General features: G+C 30.0%; 1 protein-coding gene across 23 annotated transcripts in view; it reads left to right on the forward strand.

Moving 5' to 3' along the window:
• LOC145287890 (dedicator of cytokinesis protein 9-like) overlaps positions 1-27,153 on the forward strand; it is a 718,435-nt gene that overhangs the window by 673,412 nt on the left and 17,870 nt on the right. For 14 of the 23 annotated variants that reach the window (XM_080135812.1, XM_080135814.1, XM_080135815.1 and 11 more), the window contains 2 exons: positions 726-864; positions 10,637-10,660. In XM_080135812.1, the coding sequence (XP_079991938.1) occupies positions 726-864; positions 10,637-10,660 (163 nt within the window). Of the gene's footprint in view, positions 1-725; positions 865-10,636; positions 10,661-16,825; positions 16,904-26,299; positions 26,346-27,153 lie in introns of all 23 variants that reach the window. The other 9 variants (XM_080135828.1, XM_080135830.1, XM_080135832.1 and 6 more) reach the window with 4 other exon arrangements.

The following is a 27,153-nucleotide window of genomic DNA, read 5'->3' on the forward strand; positions in this document are numbered from 1 at the left end:
TTACTTTTTGAACGACCACTGTATAAACTTAACACGCAACGTATAAATTAAGTTTGATCTATTATATACATGTTCTAATGCCATTCAGAAATTTTGTTTATTTAAAATTAGATGAACTTACCCGGCGTTACTCGGTCATTTTACTTTGATTCATTTACTTTTTTACCAATTTTTTTTAAAAAATAGATTTTGAGATTTAAGTTTTATTATGACTATCGTTTGATCATTAAATAATCAATTGAATAAACTTGCTATAAAACTGTAACTAATTTTGTTTAGATAATGTTTTAATTTGTTTATCAAACTATTGGATATAAATAGCTCCCAAAATTTTCAATCCTTTAAAGGAGATTTACTAAGAATTTTAAAGCCAGAAATTACTTTCTTTTCTATTGTTTAAATGCTTCCAAATTCCTTAAAAATTTTGTAAGGGTCACAAAGTAATTCATCCTTTTTTCTTTCAAGTGTTAAGAAATTAAAATGGCTGACTTGTTTACAAGAAATGGAAATACGTTGTGCAAGATTAATTACGTTTTTTTTTTATATGTAAGAGTACATTACAGTAGTGCCTTTTGGATTTCAATAAATCGATTCAACGTAAATAAAAACAAATTCATGTGCAAGTCATGTACACATGAAAAGTAATCACACAATTTTATTAATACAGAGAAATTATATGTTGTAATTTATTCTTTCACAAATGTCTATTTTGACATTCTTTGCAGGCAGTTTGTTCAAATCTGCAGTGAAGCATTGGATTTGAATGCCAAACTGATCGAACCTGAACAAAAAGATTACCAAGAATCACTGAGAAGTGGCTACAATGAGATTTATGATAAACTAGGGGAAATTGCTGGTGACAAAGTAAGTAATTAACATTGTTTTTTGTTTTTTTTAATTTTTTTTTTCTTTATGAAAAGTTTTTGTTTTATTCCAGAATATTTTCTGTTTTTTTTCTTTTGTCAGTATGTATTATGTTTAATGATTTTGTTTTCATATTTTATTTTTGTACATGTGTATATGAATATATATATAAAATCTTTGAAACGGCTACATTGTAAACAACTGATTATCCCTGTTTTCTATTTAAGTTAAGGTATTTCTCTCTCTTCGTCTTATATAGTTGAATTCCCCTTTTGTAATTATGAATTTTCTAGTGGTAAGTCAGCTTATGCAAGTGCTAATCAGCGATGCTGAACTTGGCATCCCTTTGAATTTAAACTGCTATTTTTTTTTTTAATGAAATACACAAAGCTTCTTTAGACTATATATATAATTCTGTAGATTCCAAAAGACTGACATAATTAGTATTTTAAATATAATCAAACTTCGAAAATCAGTACTTAAAGTTTATTCATATGTGCGCATGTTTCAAGAAATTATTTTATTATTAAAAAAATTGATTTAAAAAATCTGGTAATATCACGATTGTTTTCATTTTTTCAATTTTCAACGGTTGAAATGTTGAAAGAACGAACGAGAAGATTTGGAAACAGTGAAATGAAATATATATTAACAGAAAATACAGAAATGTATATATTGGTTGAGTGGGACTCCACTCAACTGAAAGGACAAAATAAGTCTGGACCTGAGACTCTCTCTGAGAAAGAGTCTCAGGTCCAGACTGCTCGATAGCAGAAACTGGTTACCGGAAGTGACGTCAGGAATAGTCCATCGTCAGAATCTGTAGGGGTGCCACCCCAACACTTACATGTATATTCTTAATTGGAAAGTATTTAATTATTTTTACAGAAAAGCATTGCCTCAATGCTAAGTGTAAATTATCATTTTCTTTAAAGGAGTAATTCATCTGTAGGGGAGTCTATAATTATCTATCTATTTATATTTTATCTAACTATATAATAATGAGGTAATAACTTCAGAGTTTTTTTTTGTTTTAAACATTTTTTTATTTCTTCATATAATCATTTCCACCATATAAAATAATACATTTTTCTGTACAAATGTATTTGAACTGTCACAAATTTCTCGCTTTCAAAACAAAACAAAACTTACTGCCATTAGTTCAATGCTAATGGAGTAAATAGGGCTTCTAAGTTGTATGAATGCACTATATATAAAGGGAGGTAAATTTTGACTACAAGCCTGAGAGTTTGGTATAGGCCATTGAATCATTTAGTGTGCGATTGAACTCAAAAAGTCCTCTGTAAAAAAAAGTTATGCACATGTACCTTTCAGAGTTTTCATTACATTTTTTCTGTATATTCTGTCCTTGAGCCCAAAACCTGAATAATCTCGAAAGGGTGGTCATATTCAAAACTGGGTAGACAACCACCATATATGAAAAGATCAAATGAAAAATGTGATAAATGCAATTTTCAGAATTGTTAAATTATTGCGACAAGAAGTGTTGAATTTTATCACCCTAACAGACTTCAAATAATGGATTTTTTAAGTAATGTGATATTTGGCAAATGTTCTTGCTTTTTATTGAAATAAGTTTTTATGGCCAAATTTTTCATTTGAAATATTCGTTTTTGTAAAATCAAATTTCCCAATTTGAAAAAGTGAATTTTTTTTTTGTTCAAAATTTTCACACACATTAAACACAATAGAAAAAAAATGGTTCCAAGGACGATATCTTTATTTTCTATTATATTTGACAGCCATTTTTCCTTATATCAACGCAATCAAAGTTTTCAAGCAAAGAACACTGGTAATGTTCAAATTCCATTTGTAGCATTTCAATAAGAAAATCATAGTTTTTTTATATATATATCTGCAGATTGTTTATATGAACTTTCTTTTTTATGGTCACTTCTTTTCATTGATGAAACAGCAACGAAAAACAGAAATGACTATAAAAAAGAGACTCCATATAAACAATCTGCAGATATGTATAAAAACTATTATTAGCTTTTCGTGAAGAAAGAGGATGCAAGGAGATGTTCACTGAGTTACCTTGAAGGCTTTGAAGAGAATAGTTTCAGGAGAGAGAGAGACATTAATGTTATCTTAGCTAATTGATTACTTTTTTTTTTACTATGGTTTCATTGATAGCGAATGTTTGGAATTCTGATTGGCTTTTTACTATTTAAAAGGCTGGTAAAAATCTTTACAAATCATCGATAACTCAGAAAATGAAAACAAATCGAAGAATGGAATTCAAAATAAACTCACCGGTAAATCCTACCGGTGAATTCACTTAAGCATTCCCTTTGAAGAAAGTACCATGTCAGTGGGGTTGGATTGTATGTTAACATGGGTTTTAATCGTAATAAAGTATTGTTTGCATTAACATAATTGTTAACAGATTTTGTATGATTCTCATATATTCATATGAACAAATGTGAAAGTTGTGCTCATTTCTCGCAGTGATGGTGAGGTCAAAACACCTTATTGATAAAGTTCACACAATAGCAGAAGCCTATGTCTTTTACATTCTGCATATGTATATATGATTTCTGTAGTAGACTTTGCATGTTGTTGTACAAAAAGATACAGTATTAACTATACTGTGATACTGTTTTTTTTAATCCAACAATTGCATGGAGTTGGATATAATGTTATGTTTAGAAATATTTTATCAAAAATACTCGTATTTAATAGAATTCAGAAACACTAATGATGATGGGTCCTCTTTCTTGGTTATTATACAGGAAAGTTGTTTATGTACGACTATTATTCTTTTTGGAGGAATTGGCTTATTAATTCTTCCTTTTCTTAGTAATAGGCAGATAAGGCCCTTCCAACCTTTTGCTCAGTGTTAGACCTTCCAATGTTTTCCAGATTAATTAAAATGAAGCAGGTCATTCTCTAAGCAGGAGCGTCGGTAGTGAGTAATATTTGATAAAATATATGTGACCTTTGATCATATATTTTTTCTAGTGTATATATATATATATATATATATATATATATATATATATATATACAATATCAATGCAAAATTTCATGCAAAAATCCTGTAAAAATTTGCAGGAAAGCACCCAAAACCATAACGGTTAACACACGTCAAAAAAGATTATACATTTCAGAACACTCAGAGTTGAATTTTCAGAAAAACTTTATGGCTTAAACAAAAGACGTCTTTAAAAAATTGCAATTTAAGGAACCTTTTAATTAGTGTCTAATGACTATGGATAAAATTTAATGCAAATCTGAAATATTTGAATTTTCAAAGTTGTGCCCATATTACGCTGTTTAAAATATATAAAGAAACTAAAATTTGCTGCATATTTATTAATTGATGTGCAGTAGCTTTTATGAAAACTTCACACAAACCAGAGGTATTTGAATTTTCATGATAGAACTTCTACCTCCTCTTTGTCTTTTTTTACTTAAAACTAAATTAAACTAAATATAGTCCACATTACACTCTTACACCTCACAGCTGTGTTCCAAAATTCATAATGTTTAGCTTAGAAGGGAATCCTTTGCATAGAAATGCATAAACATCTATATGTACCTAACTTTATATATATATATATATATATATATATATATATATATATATATATATATATATATATATATATAATGATAGTACCTTTCAGTATTCGTGGGCGGAATAGAATCTATCATTTACTATTAAGTTTTTTTTAAATATCTATGCATATAAAAAAAACCTTCATGTATGCATATTTGAATTAAGAACTCGAAGCATAAAGGCTTCTAGCTAGCTAACTGGATTTAGCATTAAATAAACTTAAATGGGTTAATATTTCATAAAATTAACCGTAAATAATGACTGGAAAGTCTTTGTGACAACTTTATTTGATTCATATATTCCAGTAAAACTTAGTTATTTCTTAGTCCCAGAGGAAAAAAAAAGATGTTATTACATCAGAGATAAAATGAATCAGGAAAATATTTTGAGTTAAGGCAAAAAGAATTTCTCCTTTTTTTTTTTTTTTTAATTTAATTTTATTTTTATTCATTTTATTTTTTTATTTTTTTGCATATTATCTAAAAAATGTCTTATTTTTATCAATATTTGGAGGGATTAGTCAGAAGAGGATCTATTATTCAAAAGAATAAAATGAATGCAAAAAGAAGTCATTCGCTGTCATTTTTTTTTTTTTATCTTGATTTATATTTTTGGCTAAATGCTATTTGTTGAAATGACAATGATGATAAACCTTCGGCTAAGAACGCACTTAATGACCTTCTCATATGCTGCCAACTGCTGCTCTACTCATTCTTTTTTTCTGGTGATTGTACGGATTTTTTGTTCATATTCAAAATGAATAGCATTTGTGTATAGTTGTATAGTTTTGGGATCCATGATTCAACCCAGTACGTATCAAGTATGATTATCCAAGTGATTCTTGATTTGAACCAGTATGTATTAATCATAATCATTTAGGTAATCCATGATTTGAACCTTCCATCCATTCAATATGATAATTTAAATTATCTATGAGTTTAATTCGTATGTATTAAATATTATTAATCAAGTGATCCATGAGTTAAACCACTATGTATCGATTATGATAATCCAAGTGAGATATACTTTGAACCACTAGGCTTAAGTGTTCTACAATAATACAAATAGATTTGCTGTAGAAAAAAAAGGGGGGGGGCAGCATATTTAAAAACCTACTGGGAATCTCATCTTATAACTTGTTGGGTCTGCAATATTTTCACATGATATTATATCAACAAAATCTCTTGCCGGCAGAAGCGAGACAACCGTTGTTTTCACTGTTTATCGACAAATGGTATTGAATTTGCTAGATCTACTAGCAGTAGAAGAGAAATCCAGAACGTTTCCATTTCCTGTGAGACACATCCTCGGCTTTTTCCGAATCGTTAACAAAACAAAAACCGTTTATTGAAGATGTTCTGCTATTAGACAGTGTTTGTGTCCAGAATTAAATGCGTGCCTCCTTTCATATATTTTTGTGGAATAATTTAGATTGTTTTTTTTGTTTTTTTTGTTTTTGTTTTTTTTAGTAGGTATGCCAACACCTCTCCATAAGAGGCTCTGTCAGTTGATCGATCTGCATTTTCGTTGGTCTGTCACATTTACGTTTGACTTTATTTTCGTTGGTTTGTCACACTTAAATTTAACTTCAGTTTCGTTGGTCTGTCACATTTAAGTTTCAATTCATTTTTGTTGGTCTGTCAGGGTTAAATTTGAATTCATTTACATTGGTCTGTTATGCTTAAGTTTGACTCAGTTTTCATTGCTAAACGAGCAAATGAAACGTATGCATTGCCTTTTATATATACTCAAGCGTAATTACAAAAGGTTTGTTTATGGAGGAATCAAAGTAACATTTATTTAGTACAAAATGTGTGCTGTCAATATTTCTGTTTTCCTTTGGTTTTGAAACAAAAAATAACTATAATACTTTTACTTTTAAACTTCAAGCCATATATATTTTTTCAGTTTAAAGACTTTTGAATTTTGCAGGCTGCGTTGTGAGATGATTTTTATCTATTAATAACGGTTTTAAAATGGTTAAATGTTTGTATAATACTGTGGTTCTTCAAAATTTGAAAATGATTTTGAATCCTTCAAACTAGCAAACAGAAACTATGCTTATTTCAAAATTATAACCATTTATATTATCAATTTATTAGAATACCAATCAGAAGATTAAAGAATTTCAAACCATTGACTAAATGAAACCATTGGTTTAGTCTCATGCTTAAAAGCCAATTTTATTGTTTGGAATTCTGATTGAATCACTACAGTATTCTACTACTAACATATTTATGATTTTTGCCATTTTACTTTTGGGGTATCTACTTGCCAAGAAAAAGTAAATTGATACTTATGCAGAATTGTTTTTTTGTTTGCTATCAAAATATTTTTTCATATAACTTACAGTGAGTGTTGTTGTTTTTTTTTGGGGGGGGGTTCTTGATTTGAATTTCAATTTTCTTAAAGTTTTGTAAGAATCGTATTCTCTTTGTAACAATAAATGAATATTTTTTTCATTTTTTAATTAATTTTTCATGAGATTATCTTTGTAATAACAGAAATAATATATTTTTAATTGAAAAAATTTGGCCAGTCTTTGTACAGAACCCCCCCCCCCCGAAAACTTCGTTCAACAGCTTCTGGCTTTTTATGTAAATTACCCAGAAAATTCTGACGATGACACGGTCGTTATTTTGCATAAATACCAGTAAATTAAATGAAGTTCATAACGACTTGAATTTTATTTTATAAAAATATAAATCAATTGTTTTCATTAATAATTTCAATGAAGTTCCGAATAATTTGCTATTTTAAATCACATAAAAATCAACCTTTTATCCTTGCTTTGTTATTGTTTTAATAGGAACAATAAATGTGGAGCTGAGCAATAAACTTTGTGTTGTTAATTGACTATTTCCATCAAGAGTTTTTAAAATTAAATTTATGGGGAAGTAAAAAAAAAACTGCTGTTTTGCATTATGTAAAATAACTTCGAATTAAAAGTATATTTAATGTTTTCATGACAAATATAATTTAATAAATAATTAGCATCGATGTTTGTTGGGAGAAAATGGGAGCCATTTTCAAAATAGACGTGTTTTGTTGTTTCTTGTTTATCTTTGGAGTAATGCATTATAGATTTGGTTTTATGTTTCTATTTTACTTAAAAACAAATTGTTTTTGACTAAACACACACAAAAATGCAAATTTTATTTTTTTTTTTTGCCTAGAAATAATTATATTTTAGGTGCAAATCAAAATTTAACTGTTTTTTCATCCATAATAATTTTTAAAAATATTTATAAACAAACCCATAATCATCAGAAGTTAATGTTGATCCAAATTTATTTTGCAATGATGCTTGGCTATTAACAAATAATAATCAATCGGTGGTGAAGGCCACACCTATATAAAATGTTTGGGTAGTTATGTGGAATGAGGAATTTTCCAGGAAGTTTGCACAGAATGACAGAAGGTAATGAACAAAATTTTTATGATTTTCACTAACTGTCAAATTTTTTTCAATGAAAAATATATTACAGGAATATTTTAATAAAAAATTAATTGGGAAAAAAAAGAACACTATTCTTGTTCTTGTTATGAAGGAAATATGATATATAATTATTGGACAATTTTTATGAAACTAAGAAAATTAGAACTAAGATTAAAAAAAAACACTCACTGTAAAGTAAGTTTCATAAATGGATGTTTTTTGAATAATAAATAACTGATAAATACTTTTTAAAAAATGTTATGATTATTTTCTATGATTTTTTTTTTTCAAATCAAGATAAATATTTAATTTTTTAATATCAAATCAATGATAGCAAACAAATGTTTTCTTAAATGAATTTTGGTGTTTTACATAAACTGTCTGGAAAATTCCAATGATAACATAGTCGTTATTTTGCATAAATACAAACATTTGACAGGATAAAGGCTGGAGAATTCAATATTGGTGATTTTGAAGATGTCAGCATTTTATTTATCTGATTATGATGTGCTTGAGATTGGGAAGATCTTACCAGCAGTTGTAACTTTTTTCATCACAAAAGAGATACAAACATAACTGATGTAATACTTTGAACATGCGACAAATATTGAAAAACCTGGAAATTATTAGATTTTTTTAGCTTTTAAGATGGAAATTGATAATTTTTATTTTGATTATTTGAACTACTGTTCCCTATCTTGAATTCTCACAACAAAAGTTCTTGTGATGTAATAGATATAGGTGCTAAGTAATAATCAGTTTTACCTGACAGTCTTCTAGAGATTGAAGGTTCAATCCTCGTTATGAGTGATTCTAAGAATACAATTATGAATTGCTTAAAACTTTTACCAGGTTATAGTTGATGGGACAAAACTAAACTGCCTCTATGGATTAAAGAGTCTTGTTTGAAATTTCATACAAATTCAATGGTTTGTCAAAATGCACCAGAAGGAGGTCAAAGGTTATGTTGGTCAAAATCTTGTGAGAATAACATCTGAGACGAGAATAGTAGTCCGAATAATACAAATTATTAGACCAGTTATACTGCCAGTGTCTTTTTTACAATGAATGTATAATAGCAACCTGAACACCTCTCTAATATTTAAACTTTAAATCTTTGGTGGGGGATAATCATGTTTATAAATGCCTAATAGATAATAGTATGAACTTATATTTTAGAAATTATCTATGCATATAACATTATAGATATCCTTAATGATGACTAAGCAGGCAAAAGACTGTAGATTGGATACAATTCAGAAATACATTATTTTTAACTTCTAACGAGCTCTTGAGAAATGCATAGTTTGCAAATTAACCCATTATATTTTCTTAGGTAAAGCAGGTATGAGGAATTAAATGCTTGAACAAAGATAATAATTTGTTCATATATATATATATATATATACACACACACACACACACACACACACACACACACACACACAATAGCAGGGGGGGGCTTTGCCCACTCGTAAAACTAGCATAGATATGATATTTTAATTTGTCCAGATTTCGTATATATTATTATAGTCATGATTTCAAAAGTAAAAAACAAAATATTTAGGTGCCATCAGCTAGAATCGAAACCGAAGCATTCAAAGCTGGTGACGTTACCACTGTACCAACATGCATACAAACTGATTAAAAATTAGAAATAAACTAAGGTGAATATACCAAATGTTTAAAGATTTTCTACATTTGTTTTCAATTTTGACCCATTTTTGACCCCCCCCCCCCTTAATAACTATTTTAGCCGGCTAAAGACCTATAAAAGAATGGCCCATAAAAAATTCAATCATTCTGGAACCGATCGTTCATAATAAATTTTAATACAGAGCTGCAGAACATAAGTGGGTAATGGGGGGGGGGGCTATATTTAGTTTAATGCAAAGTCAAGCTGAAAACCATTCATCAATTTTCAGATACCTCAGATTTTAATGAAATTTGAACCATGTGCATTGGATACCAACTTTTTTTTATGGAAGTCGCTCCAGACAAGGCATAGGGCCACTTAATGTAAGGAGCTAAAAGAATAAAATACTACTTCATGGTAAAAATCCAGCCAATAATAAGTATGAAATAGATAGATTTTGACCCAGAAAACAGCAATTCTTTGTCAGAAACCTCGTTCATGAGAAGTGAGTTACGGAGCTACTGAAACATCCACTTTCTACTCTCTTTAATTAAGTAAGATTCTTTTAAATTTCTCAAGTTTAGATTTCAAATTTTAGACATTTTTCTAGAATCAAAATTAATAGATTTTCATCAAAATTAGAATAAAGAATTCCAGACATAAGTTTGGTAGCATATAAGACTTGATTTTAATCTTTGCAACGGGACATACACGTGGTGAAAAACTACTGCTGGGTGAATTAATTTTAACTAGCAGAATGTCCATTATAGGAATTGGATTTCTGTTAGTTCAAAATACAGCCAGGAATTGATGTAGCATCTATTTCGAAATTCTACTAAATTTTTTTTTTTTTTTTTTTTTTTTTTTTTTGGTGAGACCCATTTCACACTTGTGTCTAATTAAGCCATCTTTGCTCTAAGTATAATATGTAACTAGCAGTTTTATTGTCTACCCTTTCATCTTCAAATTTTGCCTTTTAGATTAAAAAAAAAAAAAAATGTTACACCGTGCTCTTGTTAAAAAAAAAAGTTTTTTTATTTTTTTTTTTTTTAAACGAAGCCGTTTATAGATGAAATGTGAATTATATATTTCGCTATCTTGCTGCTTGCAGAGTATATTGGCCTCACCTCAAAGTGTATGTATATAAATATGGGTGTTGTGTTTGTGTGTGTATATATGTGCATGGATTAAAGTTTGTGTGTATATATATATACTTGATAAATTATGTGCATTCATGTAAAATTTATTGTATGTTGTTAATTCATAATGAGATTGTGTGTGTGTCTGTGTTTCTATATATGTGCATATACTTATGTATATGTGTGTAAACTAGATTCTGATGGATAATTCTTATTTTATATTGTACTAGCGGGGGTGGGGGGTACTGGATGATTGAAATGAAGAAAACAAAACACCAGTACAAATATTTGAAATATATGGCCCTGTTCCATTACAGAAACGGAAAAAGTCGTTGGAAATTTAAAAAAAAAAAAAAAGAGGGGGAGGCATAGCGTTGTGAAAGAGAGTAAGTTTTTATTACGTCATATAGCAATTAATATATTTATTTCAAATAAATGTATATATATATATATATATATATATAAGGCAAAATGTGTGTAATGTGTGTGCGTGTGTGCACTTTTGGTGTATGTCCGGCAAAGGTTTTTGGAGGGGAGGGGGCGCTCGGGCCGGTTACTCTTTCTTAGAACTTTTTATATGCTACCTAGATTATAATATCTACAATTTACGAAAGGGGTGGTGTGTATCTTTTATTTGGGCGACTTTTACACACTATGTTTGCAGTATTTCTTAGTCTCTGCATGTTTATTTGGCTTTTTCATATATAAGCAAAACTGAACCCTTAGCAAAATGAGTCTCCCTGGCACTCATGCTCGGGACGTCCGGAAAGCAACGAGGTTTGATCAATGCGGGGAAAAACTCTTATATCAGACAATTGCTATTCATTTAGACACTCCGCTTTTCATGGAGAGCTGGTTTTCCCCAACATCTGGGTGGGGAAACAAACAACATACGCAGAAACTGGCTTGCAGCCAAAGTTAAATGCGTTTCATTCCCCTACTATGGCGTGATGTTTGACCTCATTAAATTCATGCACCTGTCACTTTTTAATCGTTTAATTTCACCCATTCCCAGGTCTCTGCCCACATAGCGTGCTGGTAAGTTATCAGGCTATTGACCTCAACGGTTCGGGTTCGAGCCTACCTACCTACCAGAACTTTTTTTTCTTTTACACCTCCAGACACCCGGGCAATGCCGGGTACCCCCACTAGTAATACATAATCTCCCCCAAACAATTTTTCATGGTAAACAACCGATAATCCCTATGATAATATTAAAATTAGTGATAAAGTGATTAATTGACTTACAAGCAAAGGAGTTTTCCAACGAAGGTTCTTGACACTATTTTTTTTTTCTTCATGTAGTTTTAAAGATTGAGAAATCTATATATTGAGTGCAAAAAATTCGAAAAATTTCGAAGCTATCGCTACAAAAAATATTGCATATAAACATTTGACCACATCATATTTTACATAATATGATATGGGCATAATTTCTTTTTGCTTTTCGTTAAAATAAGCTTTTAATCGAAGTCTGGATTTAATATATCTATACGGGAGTATAGAACATTTATAAATATAGATCTTGTAATCAAATCAACTTTTCGTTTAAATTGGTAAGTTTATGCTACTGATCACATGGTGTTTTTTGTGTTTTGCATAAAAAGTTCAATTACTATCGAAGTATTGATGACCTCCTCTCTATCTCTTTCATTATTTGAACTTCCGATTTATCGTTCTAAATGATTTCTGTATATCTAGAATTTTGAATACTTGAACGTATGTACTATTCATCCAATGACGCCTTTTTTTACTCCATTTCTCTCTCTCTCTTATATAAATTTACTTACCTACGTGACAGTTTTGTTCCCTTGCACGCAAATACCTCTATTTTATTTATTTATTTATATACACACACACACATATATATATATATACACACACACACACACACACAAGAGCAAATAGTTAATAAAACATATTTAATCTGAAAAGGAAACACTTAATAAGTTGATAGTCCTTAATCCGCGGAGTTTCGAAGAAATACTTTCCTTCTCATCAGAGGGTAGGAATTAGCAAAATGCGGGATCGGATTTTGCATACAAAAGTATTTGATAAAACTGCAAATAAGTCAAAGATCTTGACAGCAAAAAGCGAAGAAAAGGGAATATGGTGAAGAAAAGGAAAAGGGTGATTTCACATGAATGGATAGTCTGGTGAAAGATAAATTTTTTTTTCTCTTCTTCTTCACTGATTTTTCTTAATTACACTTTTTCTCGGCAGCCGTGTCTAACACATATCTTATTTTTCTTTTATTAATATTATTGGAATTTTTCCCCTTTTCCTTGTACATATTTGTGAATTATTCCATAGATTTCGGCCTTTTGTATTGTTTTGGATCACCTTTCAATTACATGATTTCCTTGGATTTTACTTGTGCGAATGGAAATTTAATTAACTTTCTTGGATTTACATTTTTGGATTTTACCGTCATTGGATAATTTATCTTTCACCAGACTATCCATTCACGTGAAATCACCTTTTTCTTCACCATATTCCCTCTGCTCCACTTTTTGTTATCAAGTAAGATCTTTGACTTACTTGCAGTTTCATCAAATACTTTTGTATGCTAAATCTGATCCCGCATTTTGCTAATTCCTACCCTCTGATGAGAAGGAAAGTATTTCTTCGAAACTCCACGGATTAAGGACTATCCACTTATTAAGTGTTTCCTTTTCAGATTAAATATGTTTTTAACTCTTTTTCAAAGTGTTTTTTAACATGTTTTTATTAACTATTTGCTCTTATTATAAGCTCTATCTCCTATTTGGTTTTATCGGGCTTTTACATCTGGTTGAGATTACTTTATAAATATGAATTGTTTAATATTTATAATATACTTTGGTTTTACCATCTTGGATCATTGTGGTAAATTTAATTGTAATTTTTATTTTTTATATAATTTTTTTACGTATAAATATAAAAATATATAACTTTTTTACATACATAAGTTATCCATTTCTTGGTAATAGTCATCAGCATGGCTTGAATTTCACAAGGATCAAACCCAGAACTACATTATCTGTAATGTTACTATCGCAAATAAAAATGACAAAATTAACTTTGTGAGTTTTGTCATTTTTTTATTTACAATAGTAGCATCTTATTTATATTTAATGGAACAAATAGACATTATGCTCTGACCCTAAGTATTTATTTTCCGTTTGATTAAACTTTGGCATTCCACATATGAGTCAAGTTAATAGATTTTTATCCAAACACCCACAAACAGAGGTCCTGGATATGACCTTAAACTATATCCAGTGGTGAGTCCCCAGCTTGTGGGCTTTGGGGAGTGTGGAGCCACCCTTTAATCACCATTGCTCCCAGGTCCACTCTGACCCGGAGTGGTAGTACCTGTTAGGGTCCCAACTATGGGTTGAATAGAAACCGACATGAAAACAACAAATATATTCTATTAAAACAATTTTTCTTCAAAATCTTTGGATTCGGCATTAAATAACCCGAAAAGGGTTGATATGCTGTAAAACAAAAACAACCAATCAATCACAAACAGAAGACATCAAATTAGTCAACTTTCCGACTCGTCTTGCTGGTGGATAATCAGGATCAATATGTCCTCATTCTATTTTTTTTTTTAAACATTAACTATATAAGACAGAAATTTAACATCCTATTCGACCTGTACTGCACTTTAATCATAGCTGAGATACCTTGGTTTGTCATAATTGACTTGGGTTAAACTGTCGGTTAATACTTTTTTTTTTTTTTCATAATCCTCTCATGTTTGTTTTGGCTTATTTTTCTCGATTATTTTCACTGGTTCAATCTCTGAACATCTCACAAAGCCTATTGTGGTTATTTAACTTAAGCACATGCATGCAATGTTGTAAACTGGCTATTGATTTTCTGGTTTTATTCGTTGTTGTTTTTTGTTTGTGTTTTTTTTTTTCTTTTTAATTTGTTAAAATATAGTGATGGGACGATTTCAATATTTTTCCCGGTTCCAATACAATTTCTGATTCCGATTGTTTTAAAATATCTAAATATTTAGTTATAGAGACTTTTTTTGTGTGTGTGTATGTTTTTAATTTTCGGATTATCTGTTAGGTAGTACACGCATATATTTTCAAAAATTTAAAAATAAACTTGTGGAGTTGGTTAATAGATTTTTGTTCTACTGGTATTTTAAAATCAATAAATATTTATTATTTTATCATTGTTACCAGCAATGGAAAATTAAATTCTAAACAAAACCAACAGCAAAAAAAAAAAAAAAACTTTCAAAAATCATTTTGGCATCGGAAAATAGGCACATTTTTTTCCGATGCTGATTCTGAAGCTCTCAAAAGTTTCTATTTCTGATTCTGATTAATCGTCCCAACACTGTTATAATACTATCAGAACTACCCTACGTTGCCCGTAATTGAATAAAGAACCTTTTTTTTTCTTTCTTTTTGCACAATCCATAACACTTTTTATTCATACATTTTTCAGTTTTTGAAGTAATCGTTATTGGATGCAATTCCAAGGAAATTATAATTACAACAGTTCTAAAATCGTAAATGAAGATTTATTGCATTGCCTAGGGAATGCGTTATTTGTACAATTTCAGCATTATCCAACCATAATATCTCTGTTAGGTAGTCTCTTTTTTAGAGACACAAGTTGGAACCCTGTATGAATTTCATTATTTTCCATTTTGTGAATTTCTGTTTCTATTCTCAGCTTATAGACTAAAATAACCATCTATTTTAATGGTATTAGTTATGCAAATACGAAATAACCTGATAAATATGAGTGTGTGTGTGTGTTTATATATATATATATATATATATATATATATATATATATTAGTTACGCAACGAATCCAGTAAAATTACGGATACCGATTCTATTAAAATTTCAAAATATAAATTGCATTTAAAAGGAAGGGATCAGTAAAAAGTAATGTAATCTTTGCATATGTTTTTTGATTTTACTGGTTGTTTTCTATCGATGAATAATTTGTTCGAAAATTTAAGTTTTAAACAAAATCAAAACAGTTAAAAAGAATCGTTTTTTTTGGCATCGGAAAATTAGCAAATATTTTTCTGATACCTCAAAAAGTTTTGATTTTTCTGATTCCCAATTTTGATTCCGATTAATTACCCTCGACACTAATATATATATATCATTATTAACAATTATTAATATTTAAAAATATATACATATAATATATATATATATATGTGTGTGTGTGTATGACTACTTTATTTAATCACATAAATTAATATACGAAAGTATAATTTTATGCATAAACTAAGTATTTACTTCAACAGTGCTCAATACATAGGTAGAGCTAGGTAGTAAGTTAGAAAAATATATGGCAATTAAGCTACACACAATATTCAGGCCTGACGAATCCTAGTGTGGATAAAACGCGGAATATTGTGTAGCTTAATTGCCATATATATATATATATATATATATATATATATATATATATACACACACACACTTTAATCTAATTTCCATACGTGTTTACGGTGTGTGAATAACATCGAAGATGGGAACAGAAGTCAGAATAATCCAAATAATAAAACTATATAGTTAAAGAAAAAAGGTGAAATGAAAGTATAAGCATCGTGGGCAACATTGGGTAAGTACAGCTAGTTTATATAATAAAATTATCAAACCAGTTATTGTCCGTCTGTCTGTCTGTCTGTGACTTCATGCATAAATGCAATTTCTTTAACTAAACTAATTTCAAAGTCATTTTAATTAATTCCACGACCAAAAAAATACATTAATAAAATTTAACTTAAAAAATTCTATTAATTATTTATTTTTAATTTTATTAAACGTTGACCATTATTCAATTGTCTTTTAGCTTATTATTTAAAATTTAATAGTTAAAAAATGTCAAAGTCATTATCAATTGATGTCAACAAATATAATTTTTCCTAAAATAAAAGTAAAGCATCTCCCGGGCATCACCGCATCAATACAGCTTTCTAAATAATCGTGTATGATTATTATTTTTTAAGTTAAAAAAAAAGAAAAGGATATTTCAAATCCGGTATTGTTTTCTATTATTTGTTGTTTTGTTACTTTGTATTTAATTTTCTTTTTCACACTTGCTTAATATATTTTTTCTTTGCTTTTCTTTTGTAATTCTTTTGCTTTTGTCAATTGATAACTGTGACGCAATGTTTCAGGTTCGCTTTTATGGTTTGTCCGATACCAGTAGCTTGCTCAGTTACTCATCTGATCGCTGATTGGCTGTATAACTTGAGGTCAGTTCAACATCTGATTGGCTGTCAGTTTAGATAAGTTTGTCAAACGTGAACGTTTATTGGCTGTCAATTGTCGACATTTTCTGTTATATTTGTTTGTAAGGTGTTGTTGGATCTTTTTTTTTTTTTTCCATTATTATGACTTGTATATTAAAAGTCGTGTTATTGTATTACTGCCCTCACTGTAAAAATCAACACTTTGTTGTTGTTGTTTTTTAAACCATCAAAAGAAAATATTGTGAAATACTTTAGTAATATTATATTGCATGGTTGATGTTTTAATGAGGTAGTTGTACTCTGTTTAGTCCAACATATTAAGTATACATAAAAACTTGTATGTTTCTCTCTCTTTCTTTTCATGAAAATCTGCAATCTATATGCATATATAAAGTTACTATATTATTTAACTGAAATTAGATTTGGCAAGGTTGGGAAATATATAGTAATTACCTATCTCTACTTATGTATAGAACATTGTTAAAGCAAATACTGAAAATAGATATATAAAGTTTTATATATTACAGCTGAATTAACTTCTCTGAAGATATCATATCGAAAATCTCGACTTGTCGATGAACTGCATCCCCCAAAAGATATGTTGCTTTTTATTAGTAGTATGATAAACAAAGTACATTATAATTTCTTTGTATTATTTTGATTCTTCGGACAACTGTTCTCATCTTGAGTGTTATTTTCTACAACGTTTCAGTCGATAAAACCCTGACCTTTTTCAGGTGTATCTTGTCAAACTTTTGATCTTTCTGTCTAACTCGGGAATCTGTATGGAATTTCGAGTGGAATCCTTTATTTAATCCACAGGAGTAGTATTCTCTCGGTTTATCCACCAATGACTGAGCAGAAATCCTAAGTACTTCTGTAATTGTATTTTTAAGTGTCGCTCGCACCGAGGATTGAATTTTCAACTGCCAGAAAAGTGTTACTTACAAGTTAATTACTAAGTACGTTATCCATTACGCCATGGATCCTTGCACAATAAATGAAGGGTTCCATTCGAGATTCTGTGCAGATTTCTGCGTTTGACAAAGATTTCAGTTTGGCAAGATACGCCTAAAGGTCGGAGGTTACATCGACCAAAACGTTAAGTTATTTTTCAGTTTGTTGTAGGCAAATCTAACAATTGAATTGTTAAATGGTTACAAACACATAAAACAAAAATAACCAACGAAATAAAAAAAAAACCGTTTGTTTGTGCTGAACGATAAGATTTAAGAAAAAAAACAACAACTAAAAACAAAAAAAAACATTAAATTTAAACATGTACACAATATTTGTTAATGATACATTTATGGAGCAAATATTATGTCATAAATTTTGTTATTCTACTGAGTGTTATATGTATACTAGCAGAATCCCCGCCCATTCGTTACCTGGGGAAAATGTAAATTAATGAGTTAATGGGAAATAATGTATCAAAGTATAAAGTATGAGAGAAAAAAATAAAAGAACCTATTTCACTTCAGTTGATTCAAATTGGGTTTAGTCATGTTCCTATTTACAATGTCTCCCCACGGGACAGAGTTAGACACCAGGGTCGTTTTTTAATGTGGAGAAAAGGAACAAAAATAAAAATTGTCTCAGTCGTGAAGGATTTCTCCTGCACTGACAGAGAACACGAAATTGAAGTGCAGCATCTGAAGGACAGATACTACACTTTGATCTTGTCCCGAAGGCCAAGTGTTCTTAGAATCAATATTTACGAAAACCTGAAATGCTCATAATTTCTGAATAATATTTTTAATGAAAATAGATCATAAAATGATATGCCAAAACTTTTATAAATATTTTAATTTTTTAAATGATATATCCTTATAAATCACTAAAAACACCACAAAAAAAGTTAAATCTAACATATGAAAACATAATTGTAGTTTAGTCAATTCAATGTGCAAAACTTGAAAACGAGAAAATCAATTAAACGCAACTAATTGAACTGTGACCGATTTGTATAAATAAAAACATGCGATTTCTGTTCTGATAGGATAGTCCAGATGATTCTGTCCTCGGTCAGGGAAGGAGAAATATTAGCGTAGAATTCTGAAGAAGAAAAATATTAGAAAAAAAAACGTATGTGTTTGTAAATAAAAGTGAATTGTCTAAGTTTATGTATAAATAGTACTTTCCTCGCCGGGGGTTTGTCTTGTTTGCAAGCAAACAAAATCGATAAATTATAGTAAGAGAACTAACTCTAATAATCATAATAAAAAAACATAATCGAAAGACATACAAATGCAGACGTCTAAAATATTTGCAGAAATTGAAATGAATAGCGCATGCGTTGAGGAAGCTTCCGGCTTTGATAAGCTTCTGCGATTGACCTTAACTTTTGGACCTGAAATAGAAAACTTACATCTAATCCATTGCTAAGGTCGCTGCAAAAATAGTTGGATCATTTTATCGCTCCAGAAGATATCTCACTCCTGACACATTCTTCTATCTGTATAAGAACCAAATACAGTCCTGAGATACGTTGCCACATCTGGGAAGGTGCTGCTCAGAACACTTTCTCTTGTCTTGACAAAATCAACTCCGAAATCTAGCTAGTGATACCCTCTTCTCTTCAGCCTGTTTCCCACAGAAAAGACACTGGTAATCTTTCTTTCTCTACTCTATTGTTATTTTCAGAAGTATTTTTCTAGAACTAAGCAGAACTTCCATGGGCAAAGTTTATTTCCTAGAACTGCCCCATCTGTGGAGCAGTGCCATGGGGCTGCTTTCCGGCTGACTATAACATTGCTGTTTTCAAGTCGAATGTAAAAGAGATTCTTGTTGAGCTGTCCTCTTAAATAATCAATTTCTAACCAGTTACAATCATCATTACTAATTTCCTCAGTGTTTTTTCATCTACCTTGCAATCAGTAACCTCGAGTGGCCTTTGGACCTTAATAAGCGATGCCTCGTTTGTAATATATAGATAGAAAGATAGATAAGACATTTATTTGGCTAGTGAACCTAGCTGATTATATAATAAAAATTATGGTGTATATCTTGAAATTTCTGCTAAAGAGAAAAATAGTTGGATAAAATTTATAAGGGACAAAATCGATTTATGCGGACAAAATAGAAACATGATATAGATGACTAACAAAGAAAACCATCTATCGATCTGTCAGATCAAATGGTATTTGAGTCTGAAGCTAAAAATTCGACTGACTTTATTTTATGGAGTAGATACATTCTAATTAGTTTTGCATGGATTAAAAAAACAAAGACGTTCTTAAGTATTACAGATATACTGCTGGTTGAATTGAGTTGAATGATTAAAAAACAACGGCTTCATTGTTTCATTATTAGTTATCTCTTTGTATCATCAAGTGTTATATTTTGAAGGACTTCCCTTCATTCTCAACAGGAGTGAAAAGGTGCTGATAACAAAAAAAAAAAAAAAAAAAAAAAAAAAAGAGGAGATAACTCCATCTCCACACACTCATACACAGTTCCCTGATTTGGAGATTTGGGGTTTTACTGAATTGTATTTATTTTTTTTTTTTCTGGTTTCTAGATTCTACTTAATCAAAGTTATTGTATCTCGAAGCACTTAGGAGACAGACCTAGTCTAGCTCTGCATGGCAACCTTTTGCTTTCTTTCTTTCTTTTTGCTTTTCTCTTTTTCTTTCTTTTGTGTGGGTGGGTGTATATCTCTTCTACTCATATCCACTTCCTGATATTAGCCGTTGGTTGGTATTTAAAACAAAACAAGAACAAAAAAACACTTCTCATTTTTTTTTCACCTTTTTGATGCTCTCTTGATCATTTTTTGGATAAGAGTTCAGCAATATGGGTTTCCTTTCTGAGCCCCCCTCCCCTCATACTTTCGTAAAACCTACCATCCCCCTTCTCTAAATCTATGTTTTCTTTTGTTTGTCTCTTTCTTTTTTTTTCTTTTTTTTTTCTTCCATCTTCTCCTGATCTTCTGTTTCCCGTGACTATTTTGAGACTAAATAATTAATTTCTCTTTTATTCTTTCACCTTTTCTTTCTCCCACACGTCCCTCCAAAATAACAACAGCACAAAAATGTTACACACCTTCGACCTTTTCACTTTTTGAGAAGTTTTCTGGTCCAACAAAACAAAATTTCTGAGGTAAAAAAAAAAAAAAATGGAAAAAACAAACGTTTTCCAGTTTTATGATAATTTTTTTTTCTATAATTTTTTTTTTCATCCCAAACAAGGAGCATTGTCACTAAGACGAAGGGCTTTTCTTATTGCGAAAGGGCATCCTTAATGGGGAATAAACAGATCTTGGTTCACATTACGTTTAAATTTCTGCGTGTTTGTAACAGTCAGGAGAGAAAAAATGGAATTCTAAAGGCAGGCTGTTCAAGGAAGGAAACTCTTAGGGTAGAAAGTTTTCCGACATCTGGCGACCTCTACAGTGAAGGGGTGAGATTTTGCTGAATATCAAGTTGATCAGGGAGTATTTACGTTGAGGGGAAGCACAAATGCAGCAAATTTGTTGGGGAACATTCTATTGAAGTACTTGTAAAACAAGTAGAGGGATGCAGTATTGAAACAATGGGACAGACGAGTTGTAATATCCACCCTTATATGGATTTCAAATATGTTCTCCAAATTTTCCCCACTTCATATTGTTGCTAGTTACATTTTCTTGTACAGTATTCATCATCATTCTGGTGTAGCAATAATTAGAGGTGATGAGGCTGATCTAAGGAACTTGACCAGAATTGCTAAATCAAAATAAGCTTAGTCATTGCAAGGTGTATGATGACTTTGCAAAAATGTTGACGCAAAAACTGACCTCCTCCTTGCAAAGACCAGCACAGAATTAATTTTTTTATCCAATTTTTGGATATTTGTCATCCGAGAGACTGACCTTTCAAACGATACTGATTTTGTTAGTGTTTGTTGCGTGTGTCGAAAGTTTTTGGCAGATATACGAACACACACACATTTTCCCTTCTATATAATACATGGAGATTTGGTATATGTCTGTTTGAAGTTGACACTATATTATTCAGTATTGCTTGATTCAGTTTAATCTATTATTTCAGATAAATGTACTAGCTTTTGATCTTCCATTTAGGAAGAGGGAAAGCATAGCATCTGTTCTGTTGTAATGATAGCATCTTCCCAGGCATTGCCTCCTTTTTGATTAGTGGTAGTGTGGTTTAACATTATGTTCTGGTGTCATGGTACCATATTCCTACCGATTATCTTCTCTTTGAAAGGAAAAATATGTCGCATATTTTGCTAGTTATTTTAATTAATGTTACTCATATTGAATTATTAACTTTAAATTTATTAGAACATATCACAATACACAAATAAGCAATGATTATCTTATTTAACTATGAGGGAGGGTAAGAGGAGGGTACCTCATTGTAAGTGAAGAAGGCTAGAGAGCATGTAGAACTATTGTTTCCCGGGGAGAGTTTCTTGATTTGTGTTCTGTGGACGTTTCGAGAATGGTTATTCTGTCCTAGCCTGGCACCTGCTCCTGTTTTGTGAAAATAAATGTGTATTTTTATAATGTCTTCGCTCACTATTTTGTGAAGTGTTCAATTTTCACCAACAGAAGTGGTCCCTTCTATTTAATGCCAACAATAGATGCTGCCCGTAATGATGCAAAGAAGATTTGACAATGGCCACTCCTGCCAGCTGATTATAGCCAACGCCATATCGACCCCTTAATATAAGGGGATGTGCCTATCGTTCCATTGGTTTTATTACTCCGGGGAGCTGGTGTCGGGCTAGGATGGAACAACCGTTCTGGAAACTTCCACAAGTATATTGACCAAAACACTAGAAATAAAAGAATAAAAACAATGTGATTATTACATTATTTTTGTTGTTATTTGTTGTCAGTAATTTGGCATGTATTTTTTTTTCTTTGATCGCCTCAACACGTACTTGTTTTTAAAATTCCTCGTTTTCATCTTGATTATGAAGTTTCAAAGATTTCGTCACGGATTAAATTAAATTCTCCCAACTTTTATCAACCTTTTCTTTTCTTTTTTTCATGTTTATTTGAAGGTATTTTGTCTCCACAGAAACGGTTCGTTCATCTTGTAAACAAGTTAATATATTATTATATTGGCTTGCAACTGAAACTGTTTTCCTTTGAAAATTACATTTCAGCTTTCATATTGATAACTAAATTAGAAATTTTTATTTTCTGAATGCGTTTACGTCTATGTGTGTCTGTCAGTGTGTGTGTATATATATAATGTATATATTTCTTCATAAGACAAGATGGCGGCCCACAATAGTGATTACAAAACCTCCCACGACTGGAAATGGATTCCATGCGAGTTGTTTTTGTTCTTTTTGGATTTTATATGTGGCGTCGATATGCATTTTTCTCAGAACTTTTTGCTGTTTTCTGATGAGTCCATGGAGGAATTATCCAATACTGACACAAAAATATCAGTTGCTCCCTCATGAATGAAACAGATCTGTAAATGTGCAGAAGTTTTGGCTTTGACAAAATAAAAATGATTGTCGAGGTAAATAACATTTTGGAATCTAGCAAAATAGGCGTAGGGTGGGGGTTGAGAACATGTATTGCATGGAGAGGGATGATATGAGAATGATACGATGGATGTGTAATGTGAATCTTAAAAACAGGCTTACTTCTGATGACTTCAGATTAAATCTGGACAGTATAGGAAAATGTGTGCAGAACCTTAGATTTTGATGGTATCAAAATGTTTAAAGAACAGATAAAAGTTTTGGGTAAATACATGTAGACCAGTTAAAAAGGAAAATCCAGTTCACAGAGAAAGTCCAATGAAAGCATTGAAGGAAGCGATAAAAGTGTACCTGATCGAAACTGACGAATAGGTTTGTTTGGGAGTCAATTTTTTTAAACCTGTCCAACGCATGCCAGCATGTAACACTGAATATAAAGATGAGTAATTGAACAATTTCGTTCAAAATGGCCGAGTATATTTATCAGCATGGTTACATTTCTATAAACTTCATAACAATCTGAATAAATACTCTGAATCCGCGTAATAAGTCTTGTAGAAATCATTCTTTTTGAAACTTGATTTAAATGTGTTATTTTTCAAACCTCTCTCTCAATATGAAACAGAACAAAGGAATAAGAAGTAAGCAAGCCAAACCTTAGCTAATGACAACAGTAACCTGTGGGATGAATAACAAAATCTTATTGTTTAGCTAGCTAGACTAAATACCCTGTTTATATATATATATATATATATATATATATATATAAAATAAAAATTACAATTAAATTTACTAAAATGATACAAGATGGTAAAATTAAAGTATATTATAAATATTAAAGAATTAATGTTTATAAAATTATCTCAGCCAGATGTAAAAGCTCGATAAACCAAATAGGAAATAGAGCTTATAATATGAGCATATATATATATATATATATATATATATATATATATATATATATATATATATATAACACCCAGTAACAAGGATTCCATGCATTTTAGCTTGACAATTCCCTGTGTAGCTCAATTCTCATAAATATATTTTAATAACTTTATATATATATATATATATATATATATATATAGTTGTATGAGTTAAGACGGTTTAATAGTGGTAATTGTGAATATAAGTATGGACATAGTCATGGTAACTGATAATTTCTTGAGACCATGTGAAGTAATTTCTGCATGGCTGTTCCCTGTTTCTGTGTTTTGAACTGCTGAATGATGGGAAGCGACATCTCCCTTTAACCGGTTTGTTGTAATTATTAACGTTTGCATAGTTTATTTTGACATCCTCACAAATATGTGTAAAATGTTTAATTTATTAATTTATTTTTATTTTGTTAATGTATTATTTCTTTTTTTTTTTATTTTGTTAATGTATTATTTCTTTTTTTATTTTGTTAATGTATTTCTTTTTTTTATTTTGTTTTTTATTTGTTTTATTTATTGTACATTTTATTTTTACAGACTGTTTATTTTAATTTCATTTTTTTTTTTTTATTTAAAAAATGTTATTTTAGTTCATCAAATCTTTACATTTTAGGTGGCTTAGTGGAATTTGATTTTTATGCCCACATTTTAAATATAAGTTCTTATCGTTTGTTGAGACTTTTTTTAGTTCTTGGTGGTCATATTATATTCTTGTTGGTGAATTTTAAAAATTACACATTAAAGAGTCGTTGTTATGGTAAACATTAGACATGGATTAAAAATGTGGGTTCATTATTACAGTATTTCGAATATCACCAATTTATGTGGACAAATGTTTTGTTTTTGATTTTTTTTACTTTTTAATTATGTAAACAAAAAATTATTTATTTCTGCTGTAGATTAGTATTACAAAAAAGGAAATGATTTTTGCATTTTTGGACCTCATTAAAGGATTTGTGGATTTGATTAAAATAGAAACACAATGGGATCCATTCAATTAAACAGCATTACAACATTATATTCTGAATTTCATAAATAAAGAATGGGTGGAGCGTTTAACAAGTTTTGACATGGTCAGCAAATCTTCAAAAAATATGTCTGAACCTTTCAAAAAAAAAAAAAATTGATCTAAATATTGAAATTATTAATTAAAAATTTTTTTTTCTTTTTTTTTTTTTTTTTTAAATTTTATCAACATGCATTTTTCTTTTTCAAACAAGACCCGGCATGCCTAAGAGTTGCAGAGCCCACCACGCACGCCTACCGTCACGTGCATGTGTGCAAAGTTGAAAAATCTGCAACCAGAAATCTTACCTCGTATAAGCTCGCTTTTTTTTTTTTTTTGTTCTGGAGTTAGGCAAGGTATTTTTTGGAACCTTCTGCCAGTTTTATGGAACTCCTTTTGATTTATAGTACACTACACCAACAGTTGGGAAAGGTATGAATCCATGTATCCTGAACTTGATCATGTTCAGTTTGTGAAACAAGATTGTTACAATATAGCAATGTACGTTTTTTGTCTTTTGGGTTTTTTTTTTTTTTTTTTCTACTTCGTGTTTGTTTGTTTTCTCTATACTGCCTGTGCAGGCACCCTTGTATGGGGACATCCATGGTCTGTTGAGACTGAAAGAAGACAACACAATTTTTTTCTCTCAAAATTATGATGAAGAAATTTAAAAAATTTTATTTATTTATTTATTTATTTATTTATTTTTTTTAGAAAACTTCTGTGGAACAGATTTTGATTTACAGAAAAAAAAAAACAACAAAAAAAAACAGAAACCATTGAAATGGTTACTCATGAAAAAAAATGTAGAGTTAAATGTTCTGTTTTTAACTCGTTGGGTGAAGGTTTATTTTTCTTCAATAAATTATGTGTGTAGGAGAAGGAGGAGGTCTTCCTACTAGCAATTTAAAATATAATTTTGAATTTTTTTTCTCCCCCGCACAAAACCGGAAGAAAAGCAAAAATGAAACATTTTTTTTAACTTTTATTTTATTTCAGTTCCTCTGACTTTAATTGTGAATTTTCTCCTGCTAATGGAAATCAGGTATAAGTTAACCCGTCACACCTAGAAACTGCTTGACTCTCTTGAAATGTGTCGCGTCCCAAAGAGTTTGGCATAAAATTTGACTTAACCAATAACTGCTTGTGTTTGCTAATCTAAAAAAAAAAAAAAAAAATCACTGTTATGACTATTTCTGATATTTCATTAGCACCGGCTTTCCTAAAACATTTTATTCTTGTTTTCATTTTTTTTTTTTTTTTCTCTGATTCTTTCTGGGAAGTTAACATATCTCTTGTAGAGACTGCAATTCTTTTTTTTTTTTTTTTGTTTTTTTTGTTCCATATTCGAAATTGTCTTTGTTTTAAGATTAATATCTCTTTGATTTAACGCAAGGTTTTGAAAAATGCAAATCATCATACAAAACAAGTTCCCCTGCTTTATTAACTTCTTACTTAAAAAATATAATTAATTGAATTTCTGAGGAGATGGATCTTGTAAGTATAAAATTGTATCATGAATCCTTATTTTTCATATTAACGCCTTTAATATTTAAAATATAATTAAATTTCTATCAAGGTGTAAGTATGAAATACGAATCCTCATTTTTGATATTAACTCTTTAATATTTAAAAAATATATAAAACGGAAACGGTAGTTTGCTTGAAGCATTGCTGGTAAACCAATACGTATGTATAAAAGCTGTTAGCAATGTAGAATACGAGAGTATTGAAGTGATATATTGAACTATGAACAAAAACAAGCAGATAAACGTCTTGTTGATTCAATAAATCTTTGTCTATCAATTTTTTCCAAATCATTCACATATAAAATTAGTAAATATGGACTGTTT

Source organism: Euprymna scolopes, chromosome 11, assembly GCF_053919585.1.
Source record: "Euprymna scolopes isolate OS-2025 chromosome 11, ASM5391958v1, whole genome shotgun sequence".
Lineage (NCBI taxonomy): Eukaryota > Metazoa > Mollusca > Cephalopoda > Sepiida > Sepiolidae > Euprymna > Euprymna scolopes.